The 17,149-nt window shown below is 35.1% G+C and overlaps 1 protein-coding gene across 4 annotated transcripts in view; it reads left to right on the plus strand.

The window, feature by feature from the left end:
- The window catches only part of CACNA2D1 (calcium voltage-gated channel auxiliary subunit alpha2delta 1), a 482,485-nt gene that overhangs the window by 224,060 nt on the left and 241,276 nt on the right, over nucleotides 1–17,149 (plus strand). For all 4 annotated transcript variants that reach the window (XM_047752036.1, XM_047752039.1, XM_047752037.1 and 1 more), the window contains exon 4: nucleotides 14,103–14,162. In XM_047752036.1, the coding sequence (XP_047607992.1) occupies nucleotides 14,103–14,162 (60 nt within the window). The remainder of the gene's footprint in view (nucleotides 1–14,102; nucleotides 14,163–17,149) is intronic.

Raw genomic sequence — 17,149 nt, forward strand, 5'->3', positions numbered from 1 at the left:
TACTTAAAAATAAAAATAAATTAAGATAACATGGCAGGAATGGTAATTAGTTTACAGCCAGTCAAAGAGTAACCTGAAGTAAAGGAGACAAATCTCCTTTAATAGAGTAAGACTCCAAGGAGGGTCAGTTGGAGGAGGAGAGCTGGAGATGGAAAATCATTATTGTAAAGTTAGAAGGGTGGAAGTTGGCTGGCACAGATATAGTATGACAGAATCTTGGGCACACTGCATTTTATATAGACCATTGTGTTATCTACTTGTTTGATTATATCTTCAGTGAAATGAAAGAACCCTTTTTTCCCCTTTCTTTATTCTCAAAAGCTAATGTTGACAAAGATGTCACTACTGTGTGTGTTGAGCAAAAATTTCATTTAATCCCTAAACAGTTCTGATAAAGGGTATTATTATTTCTGTTTTACAGATGAAGAAACAGAAGCGCAGAGAAATTAAGTAACATATCCCGTATTTTCAAAGTCAGTATGTTTTTATGGTTTCTTGAGTTCTTTTCGAACAAGCCTTGCACAAAATTTTAGCTAAAAGTAAAAGCTCATTGGAGTTCCTGTTGTGGCTCAGTGGGTTAAGAACCTGACTAGTATCCATGAGGACATGGGTTCAATCCCTCGTTTCGCTCAGTGGGTTAAGGATCCACCATTGCTGTGAATGTTGCTGTGGTGTAGGTTGCAGATGCAGCTCAGATCCGGTGTTGCTGTGGATAGTGGCGTAGGCTGGCAGCTGCAGCTCTGATTTGACCCATAGACTGGGAACTTCCATATGCTGGAATTGCAGCCCTAAAAAGAAAACAAATAATAATAATAAAAAATAAAAGCTCACCTCAAAATTAAGTTCAGAATAGCTGAATATTTATGTAATATCTTTAGTTACTATGTAATAGTAGCAAGTTATTGCATTTACTAATACTTTAAATTTATGTATAGTACCTGTCCTCTTAAGTTATCTGTTCAAAGAGCAGTTCAGGGCAGTAGAAGGTAATCTATGTCTGTGAGATAATTTGGGAGGTTAGTAATTCAGTCCGTTTTAAAACTTTGGCATTATGACAAGGGAAAGGGTGATAAACACTTTAGGGACTATAATATGCTGAAAGATAAGTTATATATGAAATGAAATGATCCTTTACTGATCAAATAAACCTTTTAAGTTAGGTTTCAATATAGGATATTAAAATAAATTACCAAATTTTAATCTTTAACCTCCCTTCCTGAGAGTCTCTTTTCCACTTATTTTCAGTTCATTACTACATATGTAAATTCATAGGTATGCATATGTGAAAGTAAAGATAAATTAGAAATATATGTTGTTTGATTAGATGTATTATTTCTATTCTTGTTTCTAGTTAATGGTCTTCAAAGAGAGTTGAGGCCTTTAGATTCACCTTTTGTTCTTTCTTTAAATAAGGAGAAATAAAGTACCAAACAATAGTTGCCAAGGTACTTTTCATGTGTTATGTTACATCTTTTTATTAATTAGGTCATTTTGCATCATGTTCACTTAAATCATATTTTTGCTGTTTTTATAGACTAGTAAAACTCACTTGAACTTTGGTGGCACTCCTAGATTTACAGGATGGCAGAGCCTCATGCAAAGCATCTGACAGTGAAAAGTGGTCTTTTCCCATCTTAATACTTCTTTTGAAAATAGTTGTATACTTCACTAGTTCTTTTATATTACCTAATTCCTACAAATTTGATCATTTTCTTATAAATAGAGCAATTTTTCCCTTTCTGCCTTGCATAAACTTTTTCATTTTATGCTGCATTTGTCATCCAATATATGAAAAACAAATTGAAGCTGTGCAGCCTATAAAAGTGCCTGAAAATTGTGAGTAGTAGGCTCTTAAGTATTGAGCAAGTTTAGCCCACTTAGTATCCTGTATCCATGAAAGTAAGGAACAAAGGAGGGAAGGAGAGAACTATAAAAGCCATGAATTAAAGGAAATTAAGATGTGGGTTTCAATAATATAGTTAAAAGAAAAAATATTAAGATAATTTTCCCATTTTGTCTTAGTGGTTAACGAATCCTCCTAGTAACCATGAGGTTGCGGGTTCGATCGCTGGCCTTGCTCAGTGGGTTAAGGATCTGGCATTGCCATGGGCTGTGGTATAGGTCGCAGATGTGGCTCGGATCCCGTGTTGCTATGGCTCTGGCATAGGCCGGCAGCTACAGCTCCAATTAGACCCCTAGCCTGGGAACCTCTACATGCTGTGGGTGCGGCCCTAGAAAAGTCAAAAAGATTAAAAAAAAAAAAAGATAATTTTAGACAGTTATAAAATGCAATTTTATTAGTAACAATTATTTTTCAGAATATTTTATTGAAGAGTCTGATATTTCAATAACATTTATACGGTTTCCAACATACATTTAATATGGTGTTCTATAACATTATGCAGTTATTTTATGTATTTTTGAAAATGGCCAATATCATTTTCCTTTTTATTATTTTATTTTGGAATTTGTCTCAGAGACAAAGCTCATAGACTGTAATAATCAGTAAGACTTGAAATTACGAGTAAACTTCTGAATCGGTATTAACCCAGGCAGGGATTTCTCTCTCACCTATTCATCTCCTGTGTGTCTGATTTACCAGGCTTATTTTTCAAAAAAAAAAAAAAGGACTTTAGAATAAGTAGTTTGTTCTCATTTTATTTCCCACAACTGTAAGAACTTGCTCTTAAGATAATAGAAACTTCTGCTTGAACAATGCTATGAGCTTTTATTTTGGAGCACTGCTTGCCAAACTTCAGTAAATTTTAATAAAACATTGATTGTACAGAGTTCTCTTGTGGCCCAGCAGGTTAAGGATCCGGTGTTGCCACTGATCTGGTGTGAGTTTGATCCCTGGCCCTGGAACTTCCATATATTGTGGGCATGGCAAAAAAAATAGAGATTGAAAGAACTTAACCCCTAGAGCTTCTGATTCAGTAGATCTAGGGTGGGATCTAAGAATATGGGTGATGCTGCCCCTGCTGGTATAGAGAAGGTATAAAATTCATGCTTAGGAAGGAAATAAAGACAAAACGAAAATGACATCAGTTACATGACGGTTAGAGTTTGAAGATAGGGGGATAGACCAGTGAACATTCTTATGAAAGCACACTCAACCAGATATAGTGTGTCAAGAAGTAGGAAAAGTCAGAATTTACCCTTCATGCAGACTAACAAGCTAGCCAACCATCATTTCAAAGGTTCTAGAGACTCCCTGAGCCAGACACAGAGGACTTGCTGACTCTTAACACAGCAGACAGCATGGGCTTCATGATCCCATGAGTAACTTCTGACCATTAAGTCCAGTGGGGGCCATGATAAGTACCCCAGATGAATAGTGCCAATGCCATGAGCTTTTGTCACAGCTGAGGAACCCTGAACTTGGGATACTCCAGTCTATTAAAGGGAGCCTACCAGGAAGCCTGCTGAAATTTTCCCAGTGGGATTTTTTATTTTCCTAAGCAACAGGTAAATCTGTCCTCTGCCCTGCAACTCTCTGTCTTCCAAGCTTGTTTGCTATACTCATATTCTTGAAGAGATAAGTATCCTTGACGATGCTGGTTTGATTCCTGGCCTTGCTGAGTAGGTTAAGGATATGACATTGTGGTGAGCTGTGGTGTAGGTCACAGATGTGGCTCGGATCCTGGATCCCGCCTCGCTGTATCTGTGGTGTAGGCTGGCATTTGTAGCTACAATTGGACCCCTAGCCTAGGAACTTCCATGTGCCGCTGGTGAGGCCTTAAAAAGCAAAAAAAAAAAAAAAAAAAAGAAAGAAAAAAAATCAAAATGGAGTTAACTGAGGTTTAGGCAGCTAAAACAGAACTGGGTGGCCATTATGGATGTGGTTTCTTGGGTTTCTGAATCTATACTGGTATTCAACATTTAAAGAATAAGGCAACTGATTATATAGATTAGCTCTAGAATTCAAGAGTGGAATTACACGCATTAACGTGGATCCCTAACACATTCACAGCTGAATTCTTCTTCTTATTCTTTTTTTTTTAAGGATCAGGTGATGATGAATTGGTCTGGCAATTTTTAAGAATTAAGTAGCGATGTATTGATCTAAGAATATGCTTGTCATGAGGGAACAACTTTTGTGGCCTCTCAAAGTATCATGATAATGAATGATGATAATGTTGTGAAGAACCTAGTTATAATCTTGCTTCAACTGAGGTAAAACCTTGACAGTACTTATGACTGTTCACTGTGTGTAGACACAGTAATTGAGTGTCTGCTCTCTGTCACCCACTGTGTGAGATATTGGATGTGTACAAACATGAAAGAACTATATCCTGTGCCTAATGAACTTACATTTAGTGGTTTGTTGAAAGTGACAAAGTGAGAGAAAGTGAGTTGGGGCAGGGAGCAGGGAGGAAAAAGAGAAGGGTGGGGAAGGAGAGGAAAAAAATACCCAAAAAACAGAAAGAGATGGAGAGAAGTCGCTGCTGTAGTGGGGTGGATTAAAGACCCGATGTTGTCTCTGAGGAGGCGCTGGTTCCATCCCCAGCCCAGCTCAGTGAGTTAAGGATCTGGTATTGCCATAGCTGTGGCATGGGTCGCAGCGAATTTCCATATGTTGCAGGTACAGTGCAAAAGGAAAAAAAAAAAGAAAGAGTTTAAGATTTGAGAGTTGAATACCCCATGATGGGAATCAGGATATCATAAGGATAGGGCACTAGTGAAAAGCAATGTGTAATTTTTGTTTCCTTCCATCAAATTGTACTTCTATTTAGAACAGTGTTTCTCAAAGAGTAAGTAAATCCATATGTCTAGTATAGCTTAAATGTTACCTTCTAGAGGAGTGTTTTCAAGATTTAGTCCATGGAAAAGATGTAATTACATGTATATGAAACAGTAAATTTCTGGAAATGATACAGGTATAGAACTCTATTTTTTGAATGGTGGTAGGGTTGAGTAGGTTTGTATGTGGTCCAGGTGGTTTGAGTAAGTTCATCCTGTGATTCTTTTCAGATGACAAAGTATAGAGCTGATTTAGAAGTTATATTTTGTTGAACAATCTTTTATTGTTTGTGCTGTAGAGACCAAAAAGGTAGTGATAATTGCCAGTTGAGTATTATTTATTTTCACTACTGCTGAAAGGAGTTTTACTGTTCTTACCATATGACATCTCCTTTACCCTGGCTTATATATTCCAATAGTCTGCCAGTTTATTTGGAGCTAATTACATCTCTGAATATTAGACTTGAAGTTTTGTGGTTAATTTCAAAAGCATTTCCTAAATACAGCAGATTCAGGCTGAAATCTATACAACATGATCAAGAAGCCATGTTTCAAAAGCTTTAATTTCCTTCGGGCCACAAATAAAAGAATAAATGATGACTCACTTGATTTTGGCAACTTTTATGTATATATTTTGCATATATTATACTTCTTTAAATCTTGCACTGGAAAGAAAAATAATGTTTGTATTATAAAAATTTTTATTTCACATAGCCTGTGATATAATCAAGTATAGGAAAATGATAGGCTTTCAAAAAGTGTTAGTCTGTAACCTTACCTCTTACCTTATACAGTGTAGGATTTAAATTTGATTTGCTTGATATAATAAAAGTTGATATTTTGCTGTTAATTTTGATAATTCTCTACTTATGATTCTAGTATTTACAGAAGTGTTAAAATATTTAAATAGACATAAATAACAAGTGCACATATTTTATTTCTACTTGGTCAGTCTATACATAATTTTAAACAAAGCATTTATGTAGCCTGTTCTGTTTCTCTTGAGAAACAATGGTCAAGAAGGCAAACTCCTTCCCCTGCTTCAAAAACTCAAGTAGATGGACTGATGCTAAGGTATTTTATTGGGTTTGGTAGAATTCTCCAAGTCATTGAAATATATTTTTCTAAATTTAAAATGGGATTTTATTTTATTTTTTATTTATTATTTTCTTTTTTTGGCTGCTCCACGGCATGTGGTGTTCCCAGGCCAGGGATCAGATCAGAGCCACAGCTGTGACCTATGCCCCATCTGTGGCAACACTGGATCCTTTAACCCACTGTGCTGGGCTGGGGATAGAACCTGTGCAGTGGTGCTGCGGAGATGCCAAGTATCCCATTGCATCACAGTGGGAACTCCTATTTTACCGTATTTGTTTATTTTATTTGTTTATTTTTTTCCTAGCCACACCTGCTGCACATGGAAGTTCCCAGGTATAGGGTTGAATCAGAGCTGCAGCTGCTGGCCTACACCACAGCCATAGCAACGTGGGATCCGAACCATGTCTGCAGCCTACACCACAGCTCACGGCAATGCCAGATCCCTAACCCACTGAATGAGACCAGGGATTGAACCTGCATCCTCATGAGTCCTAGTCAGGTTCTTAACCCACTGAGCCACAATAGGAACTCATCTTTAAAAAACAAAGCAAAACAAAACAAAAAAAACCCCATTTTTGAAGTGTCTTGGAATCAGTTTGGTGTTGCCCTGCTAGAAAAACAAAAATGAATTTGAAAAATAAGAAAGATAATCATTGTGTGCTCATGTTTCATGTCATTAAACAAAAGCACAAGTCTGCAAAAGTATATTTTAGACAAGCAAAAATCAAACATAAAAGCAGAATTTAGTCATTTTTGTAAGAGTGAGCTAGTTAAGCCATGGAACCATAGTGAAAGGGGAGTCATGTCTTTGGATAAATTGTCTTGCCTAAGTGTTGATCTAACAGCTTTCCAACTGCCAGAGTAGAGCCTGTGAGGACAGAGCCATGGTATCTTGATGGTGAGATGGAATAGGTGGGGCTGTGTTTACAAATAAGGTCTGTTCTATATTCTGGTGGTAAGGATGCAATAAATAGAATTTATTAAAAAAATAAATTAAAAAAGGGATTAGACATGGTTCCAGCTTTGTTTCCCTGAGGGTTCTTCTCTCCTCTAGGCATCATCTTTACGGTGCAAAACCATTTCTCAAAACTTGTTAACTAAATCCCTTGTCCAATCTAAACCCTCACTTGCAAAGGTGATGGGTTTTGCTTTAGACACATCATTTCCCCATGAAGCTGGAGAGGTTTCTCTTCATATTCAGCCTGCATGCATGTAGCCTATTTATTAGAAGGAAGAATTAACAATATCAATATCAGATAACATTTAAATAATTATAAAAAATGCATGTCACAATGCTGAAGGATACAGACAAATTCATTAAGTTGCAGAGGTTGGTTGAGGGATGAATGAATAAAGTGAACTTCAAGGTTACTCATAATATTTTATTTTTTACACCAGTGTTGACAGAACACTGTAAACCAGCTATAATGGAAAAAAAATCATTATAGAAAAAGTTATATAGCATATTTTAATAAAAGATAAAGATGAATTCTGGGTGATGCATTCTGGATTATTTGTTTCTGTGCTTTTTCATATATATCTATATTTGGCTATGCTTACTGCCTATAGAAGTTCCCAGAACAGGGATCAAACCTGCGCCACAGGGAACCTCCCTACTGTTTAATATCTTTAATCTCCTCCCAAGCTAAACAAATAAAAAGACCTATGGCTAAAACTTATTATTGGCTAGCAGTACTCATTCATTTTAGAATCTTTCCAGTTATTACTGAGACATTTCCATTTTTAACAATTAAGAAAGCATCTGTCAAACACTAAGCACATGATGTCACCAGTGTGTGTGAATGTATATTGTATAGTGTATGGTAAATGGATCTGTGGAAGATCCCTTTAGAAGCAGGAGTTATGTCCTATATTTTTATTTCCTAAACACTTCCATACAGCAAATGGTTAAAAAATGTGTATTGAATAAGAGCAAATGTGTACTGTACTTCTTCTCCTGGAGATACTTTTCCTTCCAGTCAGGATGTGTATTTACCTAGTGATCACCGTTATCAAGTGCTGAAATATACCAAAGTTAACTCATCTTAGCCTATTAAAATTACGTAACTCATAATCTCAAATTCCAGTTTCCAGCTTGTCTTCTTTAGCCAGTAGATCTGTTTCAAAGTACCAATAATAATCTTCCTTTATAAAAACATTTTAAACAATATGTAAGTATAGCAGATGTGATAAAAAAAGTATAAAGCATTTTCTCTCTCCACATGAAGATTTTCATACTAAAAATCCTTGTTCCCTAGGGTATAACCAGTTGCCAGAATGTTTTGTTATTATTCTACTGGGCTTACATATTTATATGAATTTAAATAAAGATTGCTTATACATTGTTTTATGTGAATTTAAGTGAACATTTTGTATTGTTTCCCATTATTTGATGCAATTTATCCGAAAGAAAAGAGTATTTTTACTTTAGTTGGACTGTTGTAGTAAGTGTTCATGTACTTACCATATGTCCTTTCAGGTGAGGTCTTCATACTTCCTGTTAGCTTAATACTACAAAAGAAATGTCACACCTCACTTCTTTTTAAAAAATATTTCAGGAGATATGGTGAGAAAGCAGAGCATAATGATCTGCTTTCCTTTCTCATTTCATTTGTAGTAAAAATACAATAAAATTGAAGACCTCATTTTTTTGAGTACTGTGTTAAACTGCTATTTTCCTTATACTACATTTGCTTTTGGCTGACCCTATAGTTCGACAGATAATTGCTTTTCTGCAGAGCAAAATACAGTGAAAATTTAAGGATGAACTTCAGGCCCATGAAGATGTTTTCATTCATTTCACTCATGTATGTATATATTAAGTGAAACGAATGAAAGCAGTCATCAATGATCATAGTTCTAACACATTCTGTTCTATGTAATTGTGTTTGTAAGATTCATATGGAAGTGAAACTTGATTGAGTTTGTAATATGTCAGATATTCAGCATACCAATAGAAAACATAAAGTAGATATCATTGTTAAACCCTGAAAATGTTAAGTCCCATGTTAAGTTGCCTAAATCTCTTAGTGAATAGTAGCACCAGAATTGGAAACCAGATCTGTATGATTCAGAAGTGCCTGCTTATTTTAACTGTAGCCCCAAAGTTATTGGTGGCACCTGTACACTTTTCTTCAGAACATAGAAGTCTGTTCTTTGGTTTGTTTGCCATTTTCAGTAGTCTTTAATTTTTGGTTTGTTTGCCATTTTCAGTAGTCTTTAATTTTCAGTAGATATTGTTAGACCATGCAAGTGATTATCTTGCTTCTTTTGATATGTTAAGAACATTTGATAAAGATAGGGAAAACTTTTTGACGAGGCATAATACAATAATTTGTTCATTCTTATTGGGTGTTAACTATTTGAGCATTAATCATATAATACATGCATATTTTACTGATTAGGCTGTTGCAAGTAACTATTACCTTCTTATTAGAAAAACTCTTGACGTACACGAGCTAAAGAAATTGTTTTGAATTAGAGCTGTTTCTTTCAGTGGTATTTCAATTCTTACTAGCATGAAGATCAACACTAATGGAGTCTAACTGAATTGTTACATGGTCACCAAAGGTTTCCTTTTTTCTCTTTCATCTGAAGTTAATTTACAGTCTTAGGAAGCAAATTATTTGAAAATTTGGAAAATATTCCCAAGAAAAAAATATATTAAGGTATTGTTGAGAAAGGTAAAATTATTTCTTTTTATACTGTACAATTATACTGCTTTTATTAAACTTTCATATCACTTGACAGAATGCAGTGCTGGTGGAGGAGATAAAGATGTGACAAAAGGTGAAGGTTGTGAATGAATAGGCTTTCAAGGGAGCTGATCTTTCTCTGATCTGATAAAACCTCTCCTATTCTCTCTCTCTCTCTTTCTTTTTTTCTTCCTTGAAGATCACTACATATCAAAAGCTTAAGTTTTTTGATTAGTAATATTCTCTCAGGATTTGAGGGCAAGACCTATATGTAAAGATAGTTTCCAAACTGACATATGATTTTTGTGTGTGTGTGCTGTTTTTGTTTTTAGTTTTATCAAATTCTCAAAATTTACTGGGAGATTTTCCACTAACCTGACCTAGTTTTCTACCAGTATTTTTGCATTTAATACTACTATATCTTCATATAGTCTGTGAATGCCAATTGATGCTAATGGTTTTGATGGGTTTAGTGGGAACTAAAGTTTGGTCTTGTGGAATAAGAATAAGCTTTGGAGTCAGAAGGCTTAGGCTCAATTTTATTTTGTTAATTGTGAGTCTTTAAAATAGTCTTTAAAAATGATTTTTTAGTTATAAATGCTCAAACCAATAGGTAGGTAAAGATATATGTGTTAATACTTTTATGATGTGTGTATATATATTTACCATTCCATACCTAAAGGATTTTCATAAACACATGGACTGCTTCATTTATAATAAAGCCATTCGATGAAACTCTCTGGCTTAATATGAGCAGAATTAAGTTTTAATTTTCTCTCCTAGATAATTATGCTGAGCCGAGATTTTTGTTTCTATCTGTTGCTTGGTTTGGGTTTAATGTTTGATACTCTATTAAACTGTGCTATAAATTAAATGAGAGGAGATACATTTTCTTTTTCTGAATTAAGTTATTATTACAAGGTATATTTATATAGCCAATGTTGGAAACAAGGATGCTCTACTAAGCAAATATTCACATTTTATTAGGTAGGAATTGTATCAGTCTTAACACAGTTTGCCCCTGGCATTTAATGGTAGAGCATTGGCTTTAAAAATAAAATGTCACTTGACCAGAATAGAAGTTAATTAGGGACTTGCAGTGTCCAGAAGACATTTCATTTTTCTGTAAGTCTTTTGCTATAAGAAAAAGCACCATCAGCAACTATTTGTATCAATCCCCAAGGGAAACTAAGTATCTAAAGTTTCATATTTTGCTTTATCATGAAATTTGCTAGATAAAAAAATATATATTATTTTTTATGAACAAATTAAGCAGTCGTAGTGCATTTTCCTGATTATGTATCTCTGTTATTTCCAAGCTGGGGTTATAAAATTTAGCAACTTTTCAGCTCCAAACCAATCTTTTAAAATATATTTTTCCCTCTTATATGTCTTTCGATTTCTAAGACTAAATGGTGTTTTCTTCATAAACTTTGTGTGTGTAGTTCTTATACATGGAGCTGATTTGGACTCTTCTTCCCCTAGGGGAACTGCCTTGTAGTTTTTGGCCATTGTTCATCCCTCTTTAATTTTTTTCCCGCTGATATAATAAACTGTATGATTACTGTCACTATGGCTTATTAAAAATGGATTGTGTTCATATTATAAGCCATGTGATTCTGAGTCAGATCAGTTAAGTTGTGCTTTCTCCTGTTCTGGAGAGTAGAGCTAGTGGTAGAGTAAGAGCTGGTTCCTTGAAAACCACGTATGACCCTCTGGGCGAGTGTCCCCCCTTGTGTTAGCAGCCTCTTTTAGCATGTCGTAGAAGGGAAAGTCTTACTATCTCTCTTCAAGACATTTTAAAGTTCGAATATTTCTTAGTCTAAAAAGTTGTATAACATTTATATTTCATCCACTATTTTGTTTAAATTCACAAAATGCTTAAGTTTATTTGCCCCATATGTTTGAAAATTTCACTCTTCTTAATAAGGCCTGTTAAAAATGAGAGAGGACTTACATTTTGAATTTTTCAAAGAATATGCCTATGTGTTTATTTTCCTCATTCTGTCTTGTCTTTTTCTATGTTCCTATACTAAGGTTTTCTTGTAAAGAAATTGCTTCTGTTTCAATTTTATTTGCCCGTTTATTCACTTTCTTAACACTGAATTTGAGTTCCAAAAGTATTGGGATGCAGTATCACTGAAATGTATACACTTTTCTCTTTTGCTCTATTAAGGTTTTCGGCTTTGTAGGGATAGAGAACCTTTTTTGAATTACAATCTGTGGTACAATTTCTAAAATTTACTAGATTTTCTTATGTTCCATTTCTGCCTAGTAGCTGATAAACCGAAACCATTGTCCTTTAAATTAATTCAGCTTAAGGATACTTAATTTGAGATTTCCCATCAGGCTTTTTTTTTTTTTTTTTTGTAGTCATTGGTAATACCTACCTAATAGTTCAGAAAATTAAGTGGATTATAATACTAAATAAGAGAGACTAATATAAAAACTAGTCTAAAATGATATTTCTATTACCCAGTGTTTGCTGGACTTCTACAGGAAGAACATACTCTAAAACATAGTTCATAGTAAAAGATTCAACATGTGAACCAACAAACCTCTTTTGGGATTTATACTTTTCTAAAACCTAACCTGATCATTTCCATCTCTTAATAAGTGAGCCTAATACATTTATTATATTTACGGTTATACTTGTCCTCTTCTACCTGTCCTCTAGCTCTGTGTGGGGTGGACTACAAATGAACTCAACCCTCAAAGGTACACAGTACAAATGGAATCATAGTCATCCTTCAAAGTTAGATAGCTATCATACAGATTTTCCTCCTCTGCTAGGCTCTGTTCTAAGCATTTTATATCCAGTAATTCCTTTAATCCTTTCAGCAATCCATGGGGTAGATTCTAACATTATTCCCATGAGAAAACAGGAGAAGAGACTTAACTTTGCCTAAGTTTGCATAGCAGGTTTGCAGCAGGGTTGGTGTTTAAACCCAGGCAGTCTGGTTTTTGAATCTGTTCTTTTTTTTTTTTTTTTGTCCTTTTAGGGCTGCATATGGAGGTTCCTAGGCTGGGGGCCTAATCCGAGCTGTAGCCGCCAGCCTGCACGAGAGCCACAGCAATGCCAGATCTGAGCCACGTTTGCGACCTACACCACAGCTCATGGCAACGCCCGATCCTTAACCCACTGAGCAAGTCCAGGGATTGAACCCTCAACTTCATGGTTCCTAGTCAGATTTGTTTCTGCTGCGCCATGACGGGAACTCCTTGAATCTGTTCTTAATCATTAAGTGTTACTGTTTGTTGTGAACGCTTAGTGTGTGGAGAATATAATAATACAGGGGAGTTCAAAGAGGAAACATCTAAAAACTAACAGAGAAAGAAAAAAATAATTTATGTACAAAAGTGATTAGCAGACTGACAACAGGCATTTCATCCCCAAATGAACCTAATGGAATAATATTTTAAAAGCGCTAAAGGAAAAAAAGTCAAGCTAGAATTTTCTAATTACTTTGGCATTATAAGAGTGAAGAGGGGAGTTTCTGTCATGGCTAAGTGGTTAACAAATCTGACTAGGAACCATGAGGTTTCAGGTTCGATCCCTGGTGTTGCCGTGAGCTGTGGTATAGGTCACAGATGGGGCTCGGATCCTGCTACAGCTCCGATTAGACCCTAACTTGGGAACCTCCATATGCTGTAGGTGTGGCCCTAAAAAGCAAAAAAAAAAAAAGAAAAAAAAGATTTAAGAAGAAATAAAGCCATTTTCAAATGTACGGATTATGATAGTTTGCTCATAGATTATCTCAACAAATTCCTAAGAATGAACTTCTTCAAGGAGAAAAATATTACATTATTGTGGCTTTTGGTAAAAAACAAAACAAAACAAAAAAAAATAGTATTAAAAGGCACTTATGCAGCAATTAGGACATTTATTCATCTCTCAATTTATCATTTCCTTTCCACTTATATAGAAATATATGCTATAAGGGTATTTATTAAAGGTAAGATTCTATTAAGATTGATATGCTCTACTGCTGATTTCATTTCTAAACAACGAAATGTTAGTCATTAATAGAAAGCACTTGGACTGAACACTACTGTAAATATGTCAGAGATGGTAAACTTAACAGTATTGAAGAACAGTATGCTGAGGGAGTTCCTATTGTGGCTCAGAGGGTTAAGGACTGGATATTATCTCTGTGATGTTGCAGGTTTGATCCCTGGCCTGGTTCAGTGGGTTGAGGATCCGATGTTGCCACAAGCTGTGGCATACATCAGAGATGTGGCTTGGATCCAATGTTGCTCTGGTTGTGGCGCTGGCCCTGGCTGTAGCTCCAATTTGATCCTTAGTCGGGTTACTTCCATATGCCACAGGGGCAGCCATTTAAAAAGAAAAGAATAGTATGCTATTTATATTACTGAAGAGTAGACATCTTTATGTCAACTTTAGTAAAAATTTAGATTGCTAAATGACTTAGAATTTATGAATTTAAATAGGAATTGCATCTGTATTTTTATGTCCTAATAATTGATTTGAACACCCAAACACTCTATAACAATTATATATTCATGTGTTCATTTGATTTCTAAGATTTCTTGTTTCCTTTCCAGCGCCTAGCTTTGGAAGCAGAGAAGGTTCAAGCAGCCCACCAGTGGAGAGAGGATTTTGCAGTAAGGACCCTTTTTAACCACTTGATTTATTTAATAAGTGCATGATGTTTTATGATTGGATAATTATGATTACATTAAAAAATTTTTAGTGTTGGACTCCTTTTATATTATGGAAGCAAAAAACAGCTAGCTATATTTTGTTGCTTAAAAATAAGTGTTTTTGATAAGTTAGTTAAAATGTTCCTGCTCATGTTCCATACTTCTTCTTAAAAAAAGTCCCTTGATATCTCCCCCATCCTCAAAATTAATTACAATAAAAATAACTTTAAATTACAATATTTGAAAAATCTTTCTAGGTATTACGAATATACTAGTTGAAAAACAAGAGGCGCTTAGTAGGAAGCGACATGCAAATTGTAATCACTTTGATGGTGGGCAATGGGATTAAAGTTATAGTAATGTATTAAAACTTCTTAAAATTTAATTTGCTCCACTTTAGCTAGAAGTTATCTTTCATCTGCTCTGGCCTGCTTTTAGAAATGTCGGCTGATAATAACTTTTTCTTTTTTAAAAAAATAAATTAGTTTTGTGCTCAGGAGCCATTGGGCTCATAGCACAAATCATAGAAATTCTTCTTGAGATGAGTCCCTTCCTTCATTCCCTCCCGCCACCCGCCCCTTTCTTCCTTGTGTCTTTAGCTATCTGTCATCTTTTTTAAGATCAAGCAAGAAGTCTTACCTGAATAGTCAGTTAAAATACTTCTGTTACATATTGTAATTGTTTCATTTATAGTGAAAGTATCTTTAGCATTTAATAAAAGAAAAATGCCAGACAACTAATTTAGGGGATGTTAACCCCTCTCCCCCCATTTAAAATAGGATTGGAGTATGAATGACAGCTTGAATATACCATTCAATTGTCTTTACATATTTTGCAAAATAAAAATCTCAGATTTGAAGGTAAGGAAATTGTGTTTCAGTAGAACACTAAACTGAGGTTTAGGAATTAGCACTTTGTGTGTGATTATATTGTAAATCAAAGGAAAATATGGGAAGATACTTCATTCACTATAATACGTGGTAGCAGTCTTTTGCTTGTTGATTCTGATATTTATTTTTACTGTCTTTTTCACAAATTAATATTTCTTAAACAAACTCTTACTCTCCTCTTTGAGACTATATTTGACTACTGCTGATTTTGTTATAGGCTTTAATCAAGGACATTAAACTCAAAAGCCTCTGGCCGTTATCTCATTGTAATGTCCCTTCCCCCACCTTCAGAGGGAACCCAGAGCCCTCCAAACACCTTCCTTCAGCAGAAAGCAGCTAGAGTGGTCTGTGGCCCCCTTCCCTTATAATCTGCATTCCCCAATGCCATAGAAGGAAATAAGCAGGTAGCTAGACATGAGCAGTGTATTCGAAGGGGCCAAAGATTTGGCCCTCAAGAAAAAGAGGGGGAAATGTTAAAGGTTTCAAGTCCTCTTCAAGGACGTTAAACCCAAAAACCTCTGGCCATGTCTCATTGATTACTCATTGCCCCTTTCCCCAACTTGACCAGCCTGGGCTGCTCACTCGCTGCTGGAAAAGGAATGTCACTCATTCCTCACCTCCCTTCTATATAACCTGCTCCCCTTGCAAATTAGATATCCTGCTGGAAACCAATCAGAAGATCAAACAAGCCCTATACAGAGATCAAACAACACTCAGCCAGTGCACAAGGTGTAGGGAGTTGGGTCAGGAGAAGTTGGGTCTCCTCTCAGGTTCGCCTTGTGAGTATAGAAACAATTGTACAGTGAATTGGGCCCTCTTCTTTAACCCGCACATGCTCTTTCTCTCTGAAAAGGTGCTTTCATTTTAATAAATTTGTAAAAGTCCTCCTTTCCAATGTTTTGCTACCAAGAGACAGGACTGAGGAAATTGCAACTCTATCAATTTGATTCTTTCACTTAAATGATCATATTGCTTGATTTGTTGGTATCATGTTGGTACTGGCTTAGTACACAATTGTTTCTTATAGGTACACTAAGAAAGATCAATTTGCCATCCATAATATATAAACAATAAAATCAGTGATTATGTTAAAACACAACCTTTTTGAGTTTAGAGGATGGATTTTAAGCTCAGCCAGTGAAGATTTTTACAGTGCAGTTTGGGTTGCTATTAGGTGAAATGAAAGTAAACTTGCATTGTTGTTTGTCCTGAGTAGACAAAAAATGCTAAAGTAATTTATCCAAATAAATAGCCTTTTGATGAACTAATGATAAAGGGAATTTCCTTTTCCTCCTCATGTCAGTGGTGGCAGAGTAAAAGTAGTGTAAAGTCATAATAGATAAGAAGGTAGATCTCGTATTCTGCCTAATATGAGTATAGTGACTTTGTGCTGTTTTAATTTAAATCATGAGTGATTCTGAGAATCCAAATATCATTAAGTTCATCCAAATCAGGTTGTATAATATATAGATTCTATTACTGTTCCAAAAAGCTTTTCTTTGTATTAAAGGAATTTGGTAATTTACATAGTCATTTATTAGTTGTATATCTTTAACAATTTTCCAGGGAGAAATAATGTCTTAAAAATACCTTTGCAAGTGGTAATGTAGCATATAAAATTTCCTCTCCCATATATATTGGCTCATTAACACTAAGTTAACATTTTTGTCAATGATTTCTTTTTCCTTACTGAAGAAATGGCTGATCGTTGTAGATGACACAAAAACTCAATGCATGCTAGCCATTAATCTGTTTTATAGAATCTAAACCATCATCAATTATAAGGCACTTTATCATTTATGTATTGCGAAAAACAAAAAAGTGATTAAGATGCACCAACAATTTTAAGCTGTATTCCTTTTTTTCACAATGTGTAAGAATTTTCCTTAAAATGAAACTCCTATTATCTACTTTCTCAGGGCCTATATCCACATAGAAGCATTGCTAGGAAAAGTCATGCAAGAGGACAAATCAGTTCCACAAGGACACAAAAGCCATTGTTAAATCTAACGTGCTTAAATAGAAAATAAGTGGTTTACCCAATAAATATTAGAAATT

Source organism: Phacochoerus africanus, chromosome 11 (genome assembly GCF_016906955.1).
Source record: "Phacochoerus africanus isolate WHEZ1 chromosome 11, ROS_Pafr_v1, whole genome shotgun sequence".
Taxonomy (NCBI): domain Eukaryota; kingdom Metazoa; phylum Chordata; class Mammalia; order Artiodactyla; family Suidae; genus Phacochoerus; species Phacochoerus africanus.